Source organism: Rhinatrema bivittatum, chromosome 8 (assembly GCF_901001135.1).
Source record: "Rhinatrema bivittatum chromosome 8, aRhiBiv1.1, whole genome shotgun sequence".
Classification (NCBI taxonomy): domain Eukaryota; kingdom Metazoa; phylum Chordata; class Amphibia; order Gymnophiona; family Rhinatrematidae; genus Rhinatrema; species Rhinatrema bivittatum.
The window spans coordinates 129,595,196-129,613,762 of record NC_042622.1 but is presented as its reverse complement, the minus strand read 5'-3'; the positions used below and the strand labels follow the sequence as shown (position 1 = coordinate 129,613,762).

Below are 18,567 nucleotides of genomic sequence, written 5' to 3'. Positions count from 1 at the left end.
GTGGCACCTTGAGATATGTGGCAGTGTCAGCAAAACTTTCACTGTCTCCATCTGCTGGAAGGGAGGCAAAACCCAGGAGTCTGGACTGATCTGGGTACATACAGGGATAGCACCTCTGCCTTCCAACTGCCAGTGTTCAGTATTTATTCTTGTAGTGGGACAGCACTCACAAAAGACTCTACCCTCCTAACTGAAACCCCTTATGTACCGTTATCCAAAACTCATTACCCATATAATGTAGGTAAAGCTTGAATGACTCTTCTGAGAGTTGCCCCCAATAAGCAAGTGCTGGAGAGGCAGAAGAGGTGGGGGAGCTCTGGGCTGGGGCCTGAATTATCTGCATGGTCAGGGTGAAGTTCTCCATGGGGACTCAATATAGATGATAGCACATTGCAAAAATTGTGTGCGAAAATGATTAGCCCTGTTGGTCACTTACTCAGGTCCAGGTTCAGTTCTGGCCCATTCGGAGGCAGCATTGGTAATTGCCCCTGTTCTTCCAGCTTTATCGTATGAGCAGGCTGCCTCATCTTTTCTGGACCCGCTTCAGTGGATTTCCTGTCAAAAGAAAAGGACTATTTTGCTTGTACTTTGCTTGGGAAGACAGGAAAGGAGATACAGAGAAAGAGGATTTCAAAGGGAAAGAAAAAGAGCAAGTACCTGATTTACTAAAGTGCGCTACTGTGATAAAGGAAAATTGGTTCTTACCTGCTAATTTTTGTTCCTGGAATACCACAGATCAGTCCAGAAAAGTGGGCTTATGCATCCCTACCAGCAGATGGAGGCAGAGAACAAAACTTTGAGGCCCTGCTACATATCTGAGTGTGCCATCTGCAGTCCCTCAGTATTGACCTATACCCAAGACAAGATGTCTAACCCCAATCTCCAAGACCTCTTCCTCTAAAAAAGCTGGAGTACAAGTTGCAAACTCCCAACCAAACTGACCCCAGAACTAGAGGCAAGAAAAAATAAATGTTGTGTCTCAAACAAGTGAGAACTATATACATTATTATTCTTCAGCACACAACTTAAGTCTGCATCACCAGGAGCATCCAGAATCAGGAGAGGTCTTTCGAAAAGCATTATAATGGGCCGGGATTCTGGACTGATCCAGATTCCAGGAACGAAAATTAGCAGGTAAGAACCAAATTTTCCTTTCCTGTTCACAGTCCAGGCAAGTGGGATATACCCAAGCCCCTCTAACCTGGGTGGGATCTCAAAAGACTTGCATGCAGTACACTCTCAAATGAGCCCTCCTCTGAGGCCCTGACATCCAAATGGTAATGCCTGGTAAAAGTGTGCAAAGAGGACCAAATTGCCGCCTGACCGATCTTCTGCGGCGATAACAACTAACCTTCCACCCAGGAGGCTGCCTGTGCCCTAGTAGAATGTGCACGCAATCCCTCAGGGATTGACCGACCTTTACTAATATAAGCCGAAACTATCGCCTCCTTCAACCAATTAGCAATTGTACTCCTAGTCGCTTTGCAACAATTCTTTGGTCCACTGAACAAAAAAAAAAAGATGGTCCGAGCACCAAAATCCATTGGTCACCTCGAGATACCTAAGGAAAACCTGACGCAGATCCAAAAGATGAAGCTCCCTCGCATGGGGAGAATTGGGCATCAGGTGGAAAAATGGCAGCTCCACCATCTGGTTAAGAAGAAAAGAAGACACTACCTTGGACAAAAAAGAAGGAACTGCCCATAACGCGACCCCCCTCATCAGAAATTCGCAAAAAAGGCTCTCTGCACGATAAGGCTTGAAGCTCAGAAATCTGTCTCACCAAGCAAATCGCCACCACGAACACTGCCTTCAAGGTAAGATCCTTCAAAGTAGCCCTTCGCAAAGTTTCGAAGAGAGGACCACACAGTACTCGTAGGACAAGTTAAGATTCCAGGACGGACAAAGTCTACAGACAGGAGCAAAGCATTTGCTTCCTCCATTCAGAAAACACACTATGTCCAGATAAGATGGTAAGGGTCTTCCCTGCAATCTCCCTCTGAAACAACCCAAGGCAACCATCTGGACTCTGAGAGAATTATAGACCAAACTCTTTGACAAGTCCTCCTGCAAAAAGACCAAGACCTGCATCATGGACCCCCTACCAGGAATGAAACTCTCTCCAGACTCTGATATATGCCAAAGTAGAGGATCTTCTAGCCTGAAGAAGATTAGTAATCACCGGCTCAGAATATCCTTTCAAGCAGAAAAGTCACCTCTCAAAAGCTGTTGCGTCCGTTGGTCTTAGACTGCTTCACCCCGCCTACCTCTCTCTACACTCGGATCCTCCTGCTCACCTTGGACTGATGGCCGCGGCGGCATCTGCTTGCCGTTCTCTCCAGCGTCCCCAGACTGGCTTTGGTGCTGCCTCCCGCCATTCTCCTTCAAGGTATCTCTAGGGCGCGCGCACGCATGCCGCTCTCATCTTTAACTTCACATTGGCGTGAACCTGTTCTGACGTCACGTCTTCCGGGTATATCTGCCTACAGTATTTACTAGCTTGTTGAGTTAGCAACAGGATTTGTACGGATGGGATTCGCTCTCCTTTCCTAAGCTACTCTGCCACTCCAGTGCTATCTGGAACTCTTACTACCCTTCGGGGTCTCTAACGGGGTACCTGGTCCTCGGGGGCCTCTCTGCTTCTTTCAGGTGCTATCAGGAAACCGGTACTCGCTCCGAGGGCCATGTTCCCTGAGTCGCTGCCTGCAACCTCTAAGCTTCTGCTTGGAAGAACTGACTTACAGTTACCATCAGTGAGTACAGATACCATCTCTCTCCACAGTACTGCTTCACTGGAATCAGGTCCTCGCTCCGAGGGTCTGCTCTCTACTCCGGTGCCAGACCTCTAGTCTAGTGGAATCTCTGCTACTGCTAAGTGAGTACAACACTATCAAGTCTCTCTGCTCTAAGGGATCAGGTACTCACTCCTCGAGGGCCTGCTCTCCCTGTCTCGGAACTTCTCCTATTTCTACATTGGGACTCTGAATGTTGGTCTTATTGTGTGCTCATAACTCTCAGTCTCTTTCCACTACAGCACTGCCTTGCAGAAGATCCGCTGTTCCAGCGTTCTGTGAGAGACGCGCCCAGCCGGGCTCTACAACCACTACTCACTACCGCCACCTCTGGTGGTTAAACTGTCTAATAAAAGATTCAAAATCTGTGTTTGTCTGTCCGGAGTCTAGCCTGGCACTGTGGTCCCTCACAGGACTGCCCCCTTTGGGCGAGGTCAGCTGCCACAGTGTCCAAGGATCCACCCAAACACCATTAACCATAACAAAAGCCAAGCCGCTATCTAGAAGCAATCTGCCTGCTCTGACAAGATGGGTCCCTGACATTGCACTCCCCTCAAGAGGCTTAACCAAATGGGCCCATTTACCGCTAGCTGAACCAGATCTGCAAACCACGGATGGCACCACTACTCCAGCATTACCAGGATTACTCGTCCCTGATGCCGCTTGATGCGACGCAACACCCATCCTACGAGCTGCCACAGAGGAAAGACATAGCAGGAGCCTTTCTAGCCATGGCTGAACTAGGGCATCAATCCCTGCGGAGTCAAACTCCCTTCGGCGGCTATAAAACTTAGTCGCCTTGGCATTCTTCCTCGTTGCCATGAGACTGAACTGGGGTTCGCCCCATCTGTGCCAAATGAGCACAAAAGCCTCCGCTGACAGCTCCCATTCTACTGGGTCCAGCCTGCACATTGTCCAACCCTGCCACGTAAGAGGCTAAAGTGCTGCCAGATGAAGTTCCGTCCAGGCAGAGTTTGTGAACCTCCTGAGTCACCAAGCGACTCTTCATTCTGCCCTGTCGATTGATATAGGCCACTGTCTATGCATTGTCCAAGAACACACGTACCAGCCGACCCTGAATCAGAGGAAAAAAGAACAGCACCCTCCGGACTGCCCTTGTTTCTAGACAGTTGATTGACCAGGACACTTACATCGGAGACCACTGCCTTTGGGCTGTAGATCCTTGACATATCGTTCTCCAACTGCTCAGATTGGACTGGGTGGTAGTAACCACAGATGCCAGAACCTCCAAATCCACTCCCTTCTCCCACGACAGCCACCATGAGAGACTGGACCTGGATTCCTCCTGGAGCAGTAATCTCAGCTGAAACTCCTCCGACATCGGATTCCAAACGGGACAGGAGTGTCTTCTGAGGTGGACACGTGCACAAACACTCATGGCACCAAATCCAGCACAGAAGCCATAGACCCTAGCACCTGAAAATAATCCCAGACCTTGGGGACAGACAGCCGAACCACTCGCGACTGCAACTTGAGTATCCTTTCCGGGGTAAGAAACACGTTGCCTAACCAGGTGTCAAATCGTGCTCCCAGATAATTCAAGGACTGGGAAGGTTCCAGATGGCTCTTCACCCGGTTTATAACCCAGTCCAGGGACTCCAAGCACTCCATCACTTGCCGAATGGAACAGAAACACTCCACCTCAGACTTCTCCCAGGTACTGATGCACCAGTATCCCTTCTCTTCTGAGGGCCACCACCACTACCACCATCAGCTTTGTGAATGCTCTCGGAGCAGTAGCTAACCTGAAGAGCTCAAAACTGAAAATGCTCCCCTAGCACCAGGAAGTGTAGAAACATCTAATATTCTGCTCTGATGGGAATGTGAAGATATGCCTCCGTAAGATCCAAGGAAGCCAGAAACTCCACTTTGTGCCCCACTGTAATCACCGTTCGTAACATTTCCATCCGAAAACATGGCACCCACAATGCTGCATTGACCCTTTGCAGATCCAGAATGGGCCAAAACGAGCCCTCCTTCTTGGGAACCATGAAGTACACAGAATACCTTCCCTGACTGTGTTCCTCTTGCGGCACCAGGAGGATGACTTCCAATCGCTGCAGCCGCAGCAGAGTGTCCCACACCACTGCCCGCTTGCTGGGCGTAGCGCAACGGGACACAAAGGCATCTTTGAGGGGGGGGCGAGAAAATTCTAAAACGTAGCCTTCCCTTATTACTTCCAACACCCACTGGTCTGAAGTGATTCTGGTCCACTCCCCAAAAAACTGGGATAATCTTCCTCTGACTGCCATCAGGGAGGAGTGGACCAGCCTGCATTCATACCTCTGGAGCCCTGTCCGGAACTCTCTCTGGCTGGTCTACGGGTCCCTCAAAAGGACTGCTGCCTTCCTGAACCCTGCTTCTGCGTAAATCTGAAGAACCTCTGCTGGAGCGAAATCTCCTCATTTCATGGAAGCGAGTGTGAGGCGGGAAGATCTTCTTAGTTCCCTTATCTTCCGGCAACCTATTCCCTTTAGAATCTGCCAAATGCTTCATCAGCTTCTCTAGATCCTCCCCAAACAATAACCTTTCTTTGAAGAGGAGATTGCAAAGCTGCACCTTTGACTAAACATCCATCGACCAGCTACGTAGCCACAGAATCCTTTGAGCGGCTACCGCGGACACCATATTCCTAGCTGAAGCGTGAAGCATATCAGAGGGCATCGGCCACATAGACCACGCCCGCTTCCAACCAAGCATTCTGGCCAGGCTCCGCAGAGGTTTCCGCTGCTTTCACCTACGCATTCTGCACCCAGCACAAACAGGCCCTCTGCATTAGACTAGCGCAGACTGCAGCCTAAGGCTCAGAGCCGAGACTTCAGTCTCTTCAACAGGATCTCCAGCTTCCTGTCCTGGGCATCATTCAAGGCTGCCAACCCTACCACAGAAATCTTCAGTTTCTTTGTGACTGCTGACACCGCCACATCCAGTTTTGGCAGTTTCCACAGCTCTAACGCGTCATCTGGCAGGGGATACAACTTGGCCATAACCCTGGCCACCTTCAAACCAACTTCTGGGAAATCCCATTCCCGGTCAATCAGCTTCTTTATCTGCTTTGGCAAAGGGAATGCCCTTGGAGATCCACGCAGTCCCTCCAACACCAGGTTTACCCCTTCATTGTCTGAATCCTCCCGTACAACCTTAATCCCCAGCTCCTCCAGAACCTGAGGGATGAGAGGCCGCAATTCCTCCTTAAGGAATAACCTGACCACCCTTGGGTCAACCCTTTTGCCAGAGGGACCTCATCTGCATCCGGGTCCCCCAGTGGATCAGTCACTGGACCCACACCCTGACCAGAGCCCTTACCCACCTGCAGGTCCTTCAGCGCCAATGGAATCCTCGGAAGAAAGATCCTCCCCTCACGATCAATCCAGACCCAACAGATATAAAATGCCCCCCGTCCTGGGAGACACCTCAGCTTGGACCTTCCTGCCTTGCCTCGGATCATCTGAAAAGCTGGCCTCTTTGCCGCCAGCTCCTGCCTAGCAAGGTAGGCCTCATGCATCAATAAAACAAAATCTGCGGAAAGTCCGCAGCAGTCTACCCTCTCCATGAGTGCCGGGTCCTCCCCTGCATCCGCTAGCACATCTCCCCCTCCTCCAGGCCCCTGATGCAAAGGAGAAAGGGGGAGGGGAGTCCCTGCCTTCCCCATCCATATCAGGGCTCCTGCCATGTGGAGCTAAAATGGCCGCCATCTCTTTCACCCCCCTGGGGCCTTCTGCACAGGACCTGCAGCACATGTGCAGTATCTGCCCCCTGATCCTTTTGCCGAGGCTCCCTCGCCGCCAGAGGCATAGGCAGGGCAAAGAAGGGCCGCACTGAGGCAAGAGTGCCTCACCCCACAGGTGTTCAAGGAGTGGAAAAGGTAAAGAAAGGGTTAATGTTCCCAAATCCGGTTCTTGGGGGCTGCAACCCAGTCAGGTTTTCTACTATAATTATGCATGAGATCCACCACCTCCACTGTATATGCAAATATACCATATTCACTGTGGAAATCCTGGAAACCTGACTGGGTTGCAACCTTCAAGGACCAGATCTGGGGATCCCTGGCTTAATGGAAAGGGAAGGGATAAAGAGAAGAGTTTAGAAGACAGCATACAAATGCAGGTATAGGAAACAATGAGGTAAAGGGAAGGTTAGGAATTGGAGGCTCAAAAGAAAACTTGTGAAAGAAAAACTGCAGAACTGCAGGTTCAGCACCCTGTGTCATCTGGTGGAGACAGAAAATACTGAGGAACTGCAGATGGCACTGGGGTTTATGAAGTAGTGTCAGTGACGTTTTTCTCTGTCTCCATCTGCTGGCAGGGATGCATAAACCCAGGCGCCTGGACTGATCCGGGTACATACAGGGAAAGGGAAGGTTAGGAATTGGAAGGGTGGAGACAGTGCATGAATACATCTTGGGAGAGAAGAGCAAAACAGAATCCTCTCACCTACCTGAAGGGTGTGGAGCAACCAGGTGACAAGGATTCCCCTGCTGGCTGCCCCATGGTCCCAGAAGTCTCTGCCAAGTCACTCTGGGATCTATACAGACTGTCCTCCAGCCTCCGTTGGAGCCGTGACACCTCAGTTTGTAGGGCTTGGATAGCCTGGCTGTCAAGTGGGGGAGGGAGGGGACATGAAGAATGCACAGACATCAGGCTGAGAATTTGCTTGTACTGTACCTAGACACTACGCACGTGACCCCAGAGCACCTGAGAGTCACCACATGCCCGCTTGCTCCCACAGAGTCAAGAAACTGCAAAGAGCATCTAAGCGGAATCAAGGTTTGCACTTACATTTTCTAGCTACGAGGGAATAAAAAGAAGTTTCTCATCACAACATTTAAAAATGTCCCAGTGTGCTGAAGAATGGGCTTCAAACTTTATTCTTCCCTGGCTCAGGGTGGAACTGCTGTAGATTTCTTCTTCTGTCTGTCTTACCAAATGTAAAATTTGCTTCAGATTTTTCTTAAAAACTTTCTGCTAAAAATTCCAGGATATTTCCAGTGATAAATGTGGAGCAGAGCTTGGCCCTCTCAACACCCAAGACTACCTTTAATTCCCTTTCACCCAACTTTGCAGAAAAGGTGACACCAGTTACTGCAGACATTTTGGCACAGGGCACCTGCGGCATTGTTTCATTCTTGATGCTTCGTTCTGGATGCGTTTTAGTCTACTCAACACTTTCAAAATGAACCTCAAAGATCACATTGAAGGGTCCTGCGTGAAGTGTAAGCCTAACAACTGAGCAGGGAGTGATTAGAGTTGAAGGACACTACGGTCAATTTTATTTAACTCCCAGAGTGGGAATGCTTTTCTCTTGAATTTACTGCTCTCCTGTACTTCTCTAGGTTTACTCAAACCCTGCTATTCATGGAATTGTGTTAGTGCAGTCCCATGGAGGTTAGGGCTCTCTCACTTCTGAGGTCAGAAAATCTGGACAGTAATCACACACACACACACACACACACACACACACATACCCACCACAGTCACATACATGAAAAGGGTGTGCAGGTCCTGTGATTCTGAGCACCCTGTAGTTCCTCAGTAGGACACCCCAGTCCCCCCCCACCACATCCTTCCCATCTTGATGGCAATTTTCAGCCATCAGCTCTGGTATAGGAATGAATCCTTTAGATTCCTGGAAACCTCAACCTGAACTACCTGTATAACTAGTACCAACCAGTTCCTGGCATTCAAATGGAATATGCACCACAACTCTGAAAGACACTGTGTGCAAGATGTCCTTTTTATAAGTGTCTCAGCACTGGGCTCACAGTTTAACCAGCTGCTCTCCTGTGAGCCACTAATCTGGCTGTATCCAACACAGCTGTATGTCCTAACAACTGGCCCCACAGTTACGTTTGCCAAGGACTGTGCAATGGAGTTGGTATAAAGGAAGGGCCTGGCACTGCAGACCTCCTCCTGCTCTGCTAATCCCCTCAGACAAGCCCTGCAGAAAGACTCTTCTCAGCTCAGCATTACATGGCTACCAGGCTGCTTTCTACAACAGAAAGGGATTTCACAAAGGCAAAAAGCCTGCAGCCTGATCACAGCTTACCCCTTTAGGCTTCCAGCTGTGCACAAATAGCCATAGTAGAATGTGTACGCGCAAAAGAGCGAGGGTGTCCGAAAAAGACTGGAAGTCAGTACAAAACATTTTTGTGAACTGGCGCCCCTCAATCCCAGTCGTCAGGCCTACTGGTCGGTGAATGGCTCGAGATGTGTGTCACATTTCCCTGCCATATACTGAGAACAACAATGTACAGAAGAGCCCATGTAGACAGCACTGATGACAAGGAACCAGCAGAAATGGGATGAGGTAGAACAGAAGAGAGCACATGACTACCAGCAGACTTACTCTCGAGCCGAGCGGGAACAGAGGACATCGGCTCGGATGCCTATCCTCCTCTGTGGCGGGGAAGGTGAAGGGGTCCAGGATGTGCTCCGCGATCTTCTGCTGTCAGGAAGGGGTTCACAAATGCTGGTTCCGCTTTCTGCCTCCTCTTCTGAGTCCGTGTGAGCTGCAGCAAACGTGGGGCAGAGACTATGTTAATAATGAAGGCAATTTTCAAACTGCCTACATTCCTGCTAGCTTGCGGGAGCTTTTTACCCATGATCTTTGCACCAGTTTTCAAAATGAAAGCACACGTGTACTTGCACTTTGAAGACTGCTAGGAGCAACAAGCATCTGCAGACATTTATTTGCACCTGTTTTCCTGTGGATACATTTTACATGGAAAATAATGTGCACCCGTTTGAAAATGCAATTGACATGCATTATTTTCCTCCCTTGATCTAAACACGACCCCAGGAACACCTTCTCCTGATGTGGCTAAAAGAACCTGCACTGTGGAAGCCTGCACATACTTTTAGCCTGATAAAGGGTATTTACCTGAGAAAATGGGTTTGTAAAAAAATTTTTCTTGATACGATTGCAGCGTGTGCAGTTTGTAAGGCTATCCACACTCTCCAGCACCAAGATGCAATGTCCAGGCTTGGACATCGCCCACTTCACTCCATGATCCTCAGGTAGCCTGGACATTGTGCATCTGTTCACTCCTAGACAGCCCAGAATGCAGCAGTGGCCACTGCTGCATTCTGGGACCATCTCATTCAACAACCCTTCCCTCCGTGACATTGAATGAAAGAATACCCAGTCTGGTGCCAACTCAGACCTCCCCTTGTTTGTCTACCTCCCACCAGCTGCCGTACACAGGTATCTTGTACTCACTGCTATATGCGTGCTGCCCCATTTCGCTTCCCGCAATGCTGTTTGTCCAGTGGGAAGGAGAGCTCTTTTGGCATGGATTGCTCACTAGAGTAGTATCCCGTGTCACGCTGGGCCTCTGGGCACTGGCCCTCGGATGGGTGCTCCTGACTGCAACTGATGTTTTCACTGGCTCTTTTGCAGAATCTCCCGGCTGAATGCCTTGCCTGGGAAAGGTCTGGCGTGGTGAATTCGTGGACGTCTTGACCAATCTGTCTGCCAAACTGGGGATTCTGAGAAGGAACAATCAGCTGTAATTGACAGTGTATAATGGAGGGTTGTGCTTAGTGTGAAGGCAGATATTAGCAAAAAGGGAGAAGAAAGAAAAACAAGGGAGAAAGGGAAAAGGAGACAAAAAGAAGGAGAAAACAGAGAAAGGAACAAAACGAGAGAGGAAAGGACGATGAGCAGAGACAACAGAAATCAAAGGATGAGGCATGGAGATGGGGAGACAAGGAGGAGGTATGGAAAGAGTCAAAAGAAGGATAAGAAAAAAAGGATGAAGAGAACAAAGCAGAAGGAAAAAAAGTGGAGCGAGGAAAGTGTTCCGATGTACCTGGCATGAGAATTTCGATGCTCAGGAGTCTGGCTGAGGGGAGATAGCCTGCTGCTCTCTGACCCCACAAACCCACTGTCCGTCTCTGGAGACACAATACGCTCCTGAAACAGAAAGAATTTCAAAACGGAAAGAACTGAAATCAGACACTTGGCATAAAAGGAGAGAATTGAAATGCAAAATTTTGATCCATGATATTTCCCATCAGGCTGCATGGCATCTGGATCTCCAATTGCTCTTGGCTGGGATACTAGGAGCTTCCCCAGCTATCCCTGGATCTGTCACCAGGGAGATCCTTTGCTGCATGCAAGTGCGATACTCAGAGGTAGAAGACTTACCTCTGAATGGAGCATCTTAGCTTGTGGGAAAGCTTTATGATGGAGACTCTGAGAAACAGGACTGCCCGCCATGCTGCTCTGATGGGAGACGCGTCTTTGCGGGCTCTGGGATGAGGATTTGGGATTCACAGTTAGGGCTCGTGCATTTGTTGCAGAGCTCTGAGGAAACAATTCTTTTCCCTCAAGGGAAGGAGGGTGGCTATTTTTCAATACAGTCTCTTGGCTTTCTCCCAGGGGACTTGGCTTCCTCTCCATGGGCTGCCTGAAAAGGACAAAAACAAGGAATCTTCACTGGCAAAGAACTGCCCTGCCTAACCACTAAATTAGAATCAGTTCTCTATTTTGTAAAGTGATATCAGAGTTCAAGATGCAACGCTAATATTGGGTAAGGAGGGTGCTGGGGGTACAGCTCATCTGTACCAAGGTGTAGAGTACAAAGGAGGAAGATGATAAAAATTGTTTTGCATAAGGAGCGATATCTTACAAATGGTCACACTGTGGCTGGCAGCTGGGCTATATCCTTAGCAGAATGGATGGAATAACTGGGCAGATTGGATGGGCTGGCTGGTCTTTTTCTGCTGTCACGTATAATTTCATTATGTAGGGAAGGCTTGGACTCTACTCTTCTGAGCCTGAAATGCTTTGGATGACAGATATCATAGTGGCCTTTTCCACGACACATATAGCAAATCTTGTGATGGTCCGTTATGGATATTCTAGGCTTATCCTCTAATCACCTCTTAGTAAGTGCATTACCCTTTGACAGACGAGTGCTTGTCACATGATCTGGCAAAGAGTAATGACCAAGTCACTGTACATACTAAGAGCTGACAAAGAAGTGAGAGGAAATGGATTAGAGGGTTAGCCTAGAATGAAGACAACTATAATAACTAGGGATGTGAATCGTTTTTTGACGATTTAAAATATCGTCCGATATATTTTAAATCGTTAAAAATCGTTAGAGGCGCGATACAATAGGAATTCCCCCGATTTATCGTCAAAAATCGTAAATCAGGGGAGGGGGGAGGGGAAGGGGGAGGGCGGGAAAACCGGCACACTAAAACAACCCTAAAACCCACCCCGACCCTTTAAAATAAATCCCCCACCCTCCCGAACCCCCCAAAATGTTTTAAATTACCTGGGGTCCAGTGGGGGGGGTCCCGGTGTGATCTTCCACTCTCGGGCCATGGCTGCGTTAATAGAAATGGCGCCGGCACTACCTTTGCCCTGTCATATGACAGGGCAAAGGTAGCGCTGGCGCCATTTTGGTTCCTGTCCCCCGACGTCACGAGCGCAGGAGATCGCTCCTGGACCCCCGCTGGACCCCCAGGGACTTCTGGCCAGCTTGGGGGGACCTCCTGACCCCCACAAGACTTGCCAAAAGTCCAGCGGGGGTCCGGAAGCGACCTCCTGCACTCGTGCCGTATTGCAAAATGGCGCTGGCCGTATTGCCGTATTGCAAAATGGCGCCGGCTGTATTTTGCAATACGGCCATATGGCACGAGTGCCAGCGCCATTTCTATTAACGCAGCCGTGGCCCGAGAGTGGAAGATCACACCGGGACCCCCCACTGAACCCCAGGTAATTTAAAACATTTTGGGGGGGTTCGGGAGGGTGGGGGATTTATTTTAAAGGGTCGGGTGGCTTTTAGGGTTGTTTTAGTGTGCCGGTTTTCCCGCCCTCCTCCGATTTACGATTTAAACGATTTAAAAAAAAAAAAAAAAACCGCGACGATCAGATTCCCTCCCCCCCCAGCCAAAATCGATCATTAAGACGATCGATCACACGATTCACATCTCTAATAACCACATAATTTTGGGTTTTAAAAAGTATGCACATAAGTTATGCCCTTTAAAGAGAGGATGTAATTTTATTTGCGCATACTGGTTTAATTATCCAAACACTTTCAAAGTGAATTTATGTGCATAAGTTCACTTTAAAAGTGTTGGCTAAAATCTGCAGGCCCGATATTCAACAGCCACTTAGCTAGCTAAGTTAGGACTTATTGAGACTTATCTGCTAAGTTAGCTGGATAAGTTAGACTTGCTATTGAGCAGGTCTAAAATTAGATGGCTAAACCTATCTGGCTAGCTTTAACTTATCCATATATATTCAGGGGTAGGGCCATGCCACTGAATATTCCAGACAAGTTAGCTAGATAAGTTTATCTGGCTAACTTATTCAGCCGGATAGCAGCTGAATATCAAGCCCTGTGTGTACAAGTTGCATGCAGACTTTATCTCTGCCCACACAGTTATAAAATGACCCTCCCTAAGCAGACTAGTGAGCTGTGCATATAAAATACTCATTATGTATCTTTGGTGTACCTTCTAATTTGCCAGGTCTCTCATATTGAAAATGGGAACTCCAGATAACTTCCAATTCTTCCCTGACTCTGCCCCGGGGAAGCCTCTCTGCAGTTTGCATAAAAGTATGTGCAAAATTGGGTTATGGGCATACTTTTATGTGAACTGAGCCCTGGGCTATTTTATAACAGCCATTTTCGCACATAAAAACAAGAGTTTTATGCATGTAAATGACTTTGAAGATTACCTCCTCATCCTGGCCACAGAGCTTTTTGGGTTAAGGCAATGGAGGGCTTTGGTAGTAAGTTCTTTCTCTTGGTGTCATACTCTCTGCAGTATACTGTACTATTTTCACTTTTCAAAGTCTGGAGCGGATACTCACGGCTGGGGGGCTCTTCGGCTTCTCTCCTCTCTTAAAGATGGCTGCCTGGAAGACCTCCGGCTCATCCAAGGATCCCCTGCAAAGTGACATGCTTTCTGTTGGTTACCTCGGTCTTCTTGGCCCTTCCCCAGATCTACTGCATCTGGCAGCGTCTTGAAGTTGTTGTACCTGGTGTGCGACAAAGGTTTAGTGCAAATATTTTGGCAGCTGGAAACCCAGAATTACTCAGATATGACTCAGGGAGGGCAGTTTTCAAAAACATTTCCACAGGTAAAACTATTTTACTCGCAGAAATGGCCTTTTTTTTTTTTTAAACTGTCCACCGGATATGCAAGTAAATGTATGCATATGGCCTGTTCAAAGGTTTACACGGCCCGAGTGGAGGCATTCCTGGGACCGACGTTGGGGAGCGGTTTGAACTTGTGCACATAAGAACTGATTTTCAAAAGCATTTGCATGCTTAAAACTGGGGTTTTTTTACATATATAAATGCACTTTACCCACATTTAGGCCGATGCAATATCTGTGAGCCTAAAAAAGACGCTCATGTTTGAGTGCCAACTCTACCTCTCCCGGGTGCCCAATTTAATATTTAAATGAGCTGCCACAGTAAAAACAAGGCACTCAAGGAAATTGTGGGTCTCTAGCGCCTCCTCGGCATAGGGTGCCATTTTTTTTCCCCCCCTTACTCCTTTTTTCAGTTCCTCCGACTTAATATCACCACCATATTAAGTTGGAGGACCTTTATGGGCTCTGAGGCAGGCGTTAATTTTTGAGAGTAAAAATGTGCGCTTCGGGCACGCTAAACCCCAGGAGGCTGAATATTTAAGTAAGTAACATGCTGATATGTTTAAAGGTAATTTTTGATCTTTATAAGAACAAATAGGAATACAAATGTTGGTTTCTTTTCTTCTAGAATACATCTGGCAGGTTAGTTAAAACGAAATAATTGTTGCTGCAGTGATCATGAAAAACCACGTTGGATTAGTGAGCTTGCCACGGCAAGGAACACTTATATCTCGGTTTCATGTTTTGTCAGAATTCTATGATGCAATGGTCTCCTTCATGTAAAACGGATGTATCGTGTTGTAATAAATGCTGTATTGGCAGTAAGCATTTATATGTATTAATGATGTTGCAATTGTAATTAATGGAGTTGCATTTCCTTGAGTATTTTTCCTGTGATTCTTCTAGTACTTTGGTAAAGCAGTCTTGAAATAAGCCTTCAAGAAAGGGGTAGATGCAGAGGCGAAGTAAATCAAACACAAATTCAGGATTTACTTTAATATTCTGAGGGTAGGTAAGCTTTTATATATACGCTTTGAATATACATTTTTTGAATCTATTTTTTCAATATGCTTTTCTCTGTTTTGTTTGTAATATGTGTATTAAATTAGTGAAAATAAATCGCATACAATTCGCAACACAGAGTACATTACAGCTTATTACATATCTCAGATAACAACACTAACATTTCAAATTCTGAAAGATTATGAACTCTGAAAGATTTTTCTTTAATGAACCCATCTCCTTCCCAATCCCTTTCCACCCACCCCGGCAAGTGTATCTAACCAGATAATGAAAGAAATAACCTACCCATGGTAAAGGGAACACCCATATTAAATTTGATAGGACTATTTTTCATACAATGAATACACTGCAAAAAAATCATTAGCATCAGAGGCTTTCTGACAAATGAGATTTGAAACACCTTAACAAATGTAAAACTTCTTACATAACGATGAAGTATTCCTATAATCCTTGACATTAGTGAGTATCTTTCTCTTCATAGGTAGAGGGATGCCAGATTGCCTGACATCTAGCATCAGATTTCTCCAGCTCTCCCTTAATGAGACTGGTTTCTAACAAATAAACATCTGTAAATACAGCCGTCCACCTTTCCAAGGTGGGCCCTGAAGGTTTCAGCCAATACTGTAGATTTAGTCTCAGAGGTACCATACATCTTTTGATGAGTAACAAGATGTGTCGGGGGGGGGGGGGGGGGGGGGGGGGGAGGGTGCATCAGAATATGCTTGTCTCATTTTTTAATATTTCTGTATATTGTTTTTCTTTACAGTTGATATAGTAAGCATATTTATGCAGAAAATTTACAACTAAAGGAACACTTGGATTCAAACATACAAAACTGTTGTTTCAAAGCATTGAGACAGGAAGATGTAATGAGCTACATCTATTTAGATACTACTTGATGTTATTTTAGGATATAGAATTTTAAGGATGGGTTTTCCTGAAGAAGACGGCAAACAGCCATCGAAACTAGGTTCCTAGTTGGGATTGGATATAGGGATTGGTTAGATGTGGGGTTGTTTTAACAGAGGTTGCTGTTTATGATTAATCACCGTTTTTAAGAATTTTGTTGGAATAAATAAAAGAAAATTAGTTTCTTACCTGATAATTTTCGTTCCTGTAGTACCACGGATCAGTCCAGACACCTGGGTTTTGCCTCCCCTCCAGCAGATGCAGACAGAGAAGTTTTTCAAAACAACCCTGCCATATATACCAAGGTGCCACCCAAAGTCCCTCAATCTTACTTAATGTCAAAGCAGCATGGAATAAAACCAAATTATACACGTAACTATCATAAGGCTCAGTTAAACCCCCAACTGGGAACAGAACCAATAGAACAAGCGATAATATAGTGAAAATAGCCAGAAAAAAAACATTATACGAGCGGACTCTGTTACTTTAGTGTACACAGCCGTCGGCAGGGCTCTGGACTGATCCATGGTACTACAGGAACGAAAATAATCAGGTAAGAAACTAATTTTCCTTTCCCTGTACATACCCGGATCAGTCCAGATACCTGGGATGTACCAGAGCCAACTTACCGAGGGGGGGGGGGAGCCAGAGAGGCCCGCTCGGAGCACCCCTTCTCCAAATCCCCCGGAATTCGAAGCTTGAACATCCAATCTGAAATGCAAATTTACCCACACAAATTGACAGGCCAATACAGTACAATGCACTCCGACGGAAAGCACTGTTAGCCTGCTCTTGGACGCACGTTTTCCCTTACCCCTTATTCAGTAAGGGGAGGAAAACGTATGTCCAACCCGCGGCATCTAATAGCGCCCTCAACATGCAAATGCATGTTGATGGCCCTATTAGGTATGCGTGCGGGATACAGAAAGTAAAATATGCAGCCAAAAGAATAAATAAATAAATTTGAATTCGGCCCGCGGCTGTCGGGCCGAAAACCAGACGCTCAATTTTGCCGGCGTCCGGTTTCCAAACCCGTGGCTGTCAGCGGGCTCGAGAACAGACGCCAGCAAAATTGAGCGTCTGCTGTCAAACCCGCTGACAGCCGCCGCTCCGGGCTAAAAGGAGGCGCTATGGACGTGCTTAGTGTCCCTAGCGCCTCCTTTTGCCCGATTCTACTGCACCACCTCATTTGCGTACTGTATTGCGCGCACCGGCAAGTGGCCGGTGCACGCCGGAAGAGCAGGCGTTCGTCCACTCTCCCGCGTTTTTACTGAATCGGCATGTGAGGTAGGCAAAAGGAAGAACTTTTGATCAGCTAAGATTTACCTAATAAAACTCATTTTTAGCCAGGTAAAACTTTTGACTATTGATCTTACGGTAGCACGTGCTTAAATATAGGGGAGCATGGATAGGACTACAATAGATGGACAGGATTAGTATCTACTTACTGGTCCAATAGATTATCAAACTCTTTCTCCATCCGAAGCTGTTTGTGCCGTAAGGGTCTGGGCAGCCCTTCACTATCCTCACCTTTGCTGCTTTCAGAGCTCACTTCCATATCCACCTGGTCTTGGAGGAAGCTCTCCTTCAGGTCAGCATTCTAGATGAATGGGAAGGAAAGGGGGTCAAAGGTCAGAACCAGTCTCTCAGCATGTGGCAGTGTAGGGATTAGTGTGGGAAGCCTGCCCAGGCACTGCATGGTGGCATAACGCAGTTGCTTTTCCCTCCTCTAAGGTTTTCTAATACACTGGTCACTGTTGGGAATAGCATAGGAACACTGGCTGTTGGAGAGCCCACAGGTATTCCAGCTCATGTAGGGAAAGGTATGTGAGTACTGGCTGGCAGGAAGATCATAACTGCTTTAGTCCCTGCTGGAATATTTTACAGTCTGCTAATTTTAAATAGAAAGTTCCCTGTATCAAAGTTTTTTTCATATTGAAAACATCTGCAAATAGTGCTTGAGAGGTTTCCTGACAAAAGCAGAATACTGAACAAATTGGGAGAGATTCATAATACTGTACCTCAGGATAGGGAGTGCGCAGTGCAGGTATGGGTGTTGGGGGTAATGGTGTCGGGGGCCAGGCCATGGCATCAGAGACCAGTGTGACCTCCAGCATGCGGGATGGCATTGGCTCTGGACTAACTCTTTCAGGAAACTGGCTCTGTATAGCGAGGTCAATCCCTTCCTTCAGTTCTTCCAACTGCATTCCCAGACGGAATATCTCTCCCTCAACCAGTCTAAAAGAGACCAGACAAAGCACAGATAAGTGAGCCTGCAGCAGATGGAGTATTTCAATCATTTACTGTTCTGAAAGGCACCAGGTTATTGACAAATGAGCCAGGAAAGACCTAACAATATCTTACCTTCCAGCATGCTGACAGAAATCAGGTCCTAAAGAAGTTATTTCATCAGGTCCCAGAACACCAAACCATATCCATGAGAAAATCTTGAGACTGATATTCAGTGCCATGTAACCAGTTAAGTAGTGGTATCTGAAAACTGGGTCATGCTGACCAGCTGACATTTAGCCAGCTCTTTAACCAGCTAAGCAGTTAGCCAGATAAGAAGGGGTGGGATGGGGCAGGAATATTCCAGGGAGGAGCTACTTATCCAGCTTAGGCCTGGATTTATCAAAATGCGGTAAGTACTGCATGCGAGAGCAAAAGGGGTGTGGTTTATGCAAAAATTCAGTTTATC

General features: G+C 47.1%; 1 protein-coding gene across 3 annotated transcripts in view; it reads right to left on the bottom strand.

The window, feature by feature from the left end:
• AKNA (AT-hook transcription factor) overlaps positions 1–18,567 on the bottom strand; it is a 123,023-nt gene that overhangs the window by 29,616 nt on the left and 74,840 nt on the right. For all 3 annotated transcript variants that reach the window (XR_003858109.1, XM_029611374.1, XM_029611373.1), the window contains exons 9-17: positions 17,891–18,107; positions 17,318–17,469; positions 13,650–13,817; positions 10,962–11,223; positions 10,624–10,727; positions 10,032–10,300; positions 9,159–9,321; positions 7,251–7,406; positions 437–555 (exon numbers count right to left, since the gene is read on the bottom strand). Coding sequence is in view for 2 of the 3 variants with exons in the window: in XM_029611374.1 (XP_029467234.1) it covers positions 437–555; positions 7,251–7,406; positions 9,159–9,321; positions 10,032–10,300; positions 10,624–10,727; positions 10,962–11,223; positions 13,650–13,817; positions 17,318–17,469; positions 17,891–18,107 (1,610 nt within the window). In the remaining variant the exon portion in view is untranslated. The remainder of the gene's footprint in view (positions 1–436; positions 556–7,250; positions 7,407–9,158; positions 9,322–10,031; positions 10,301–10,623; positions 10,728–10,961; positions 11,224–13,649; positions 13,818–17,317; positions 17,470–17,890; positions 18,108–18,567) is intronic.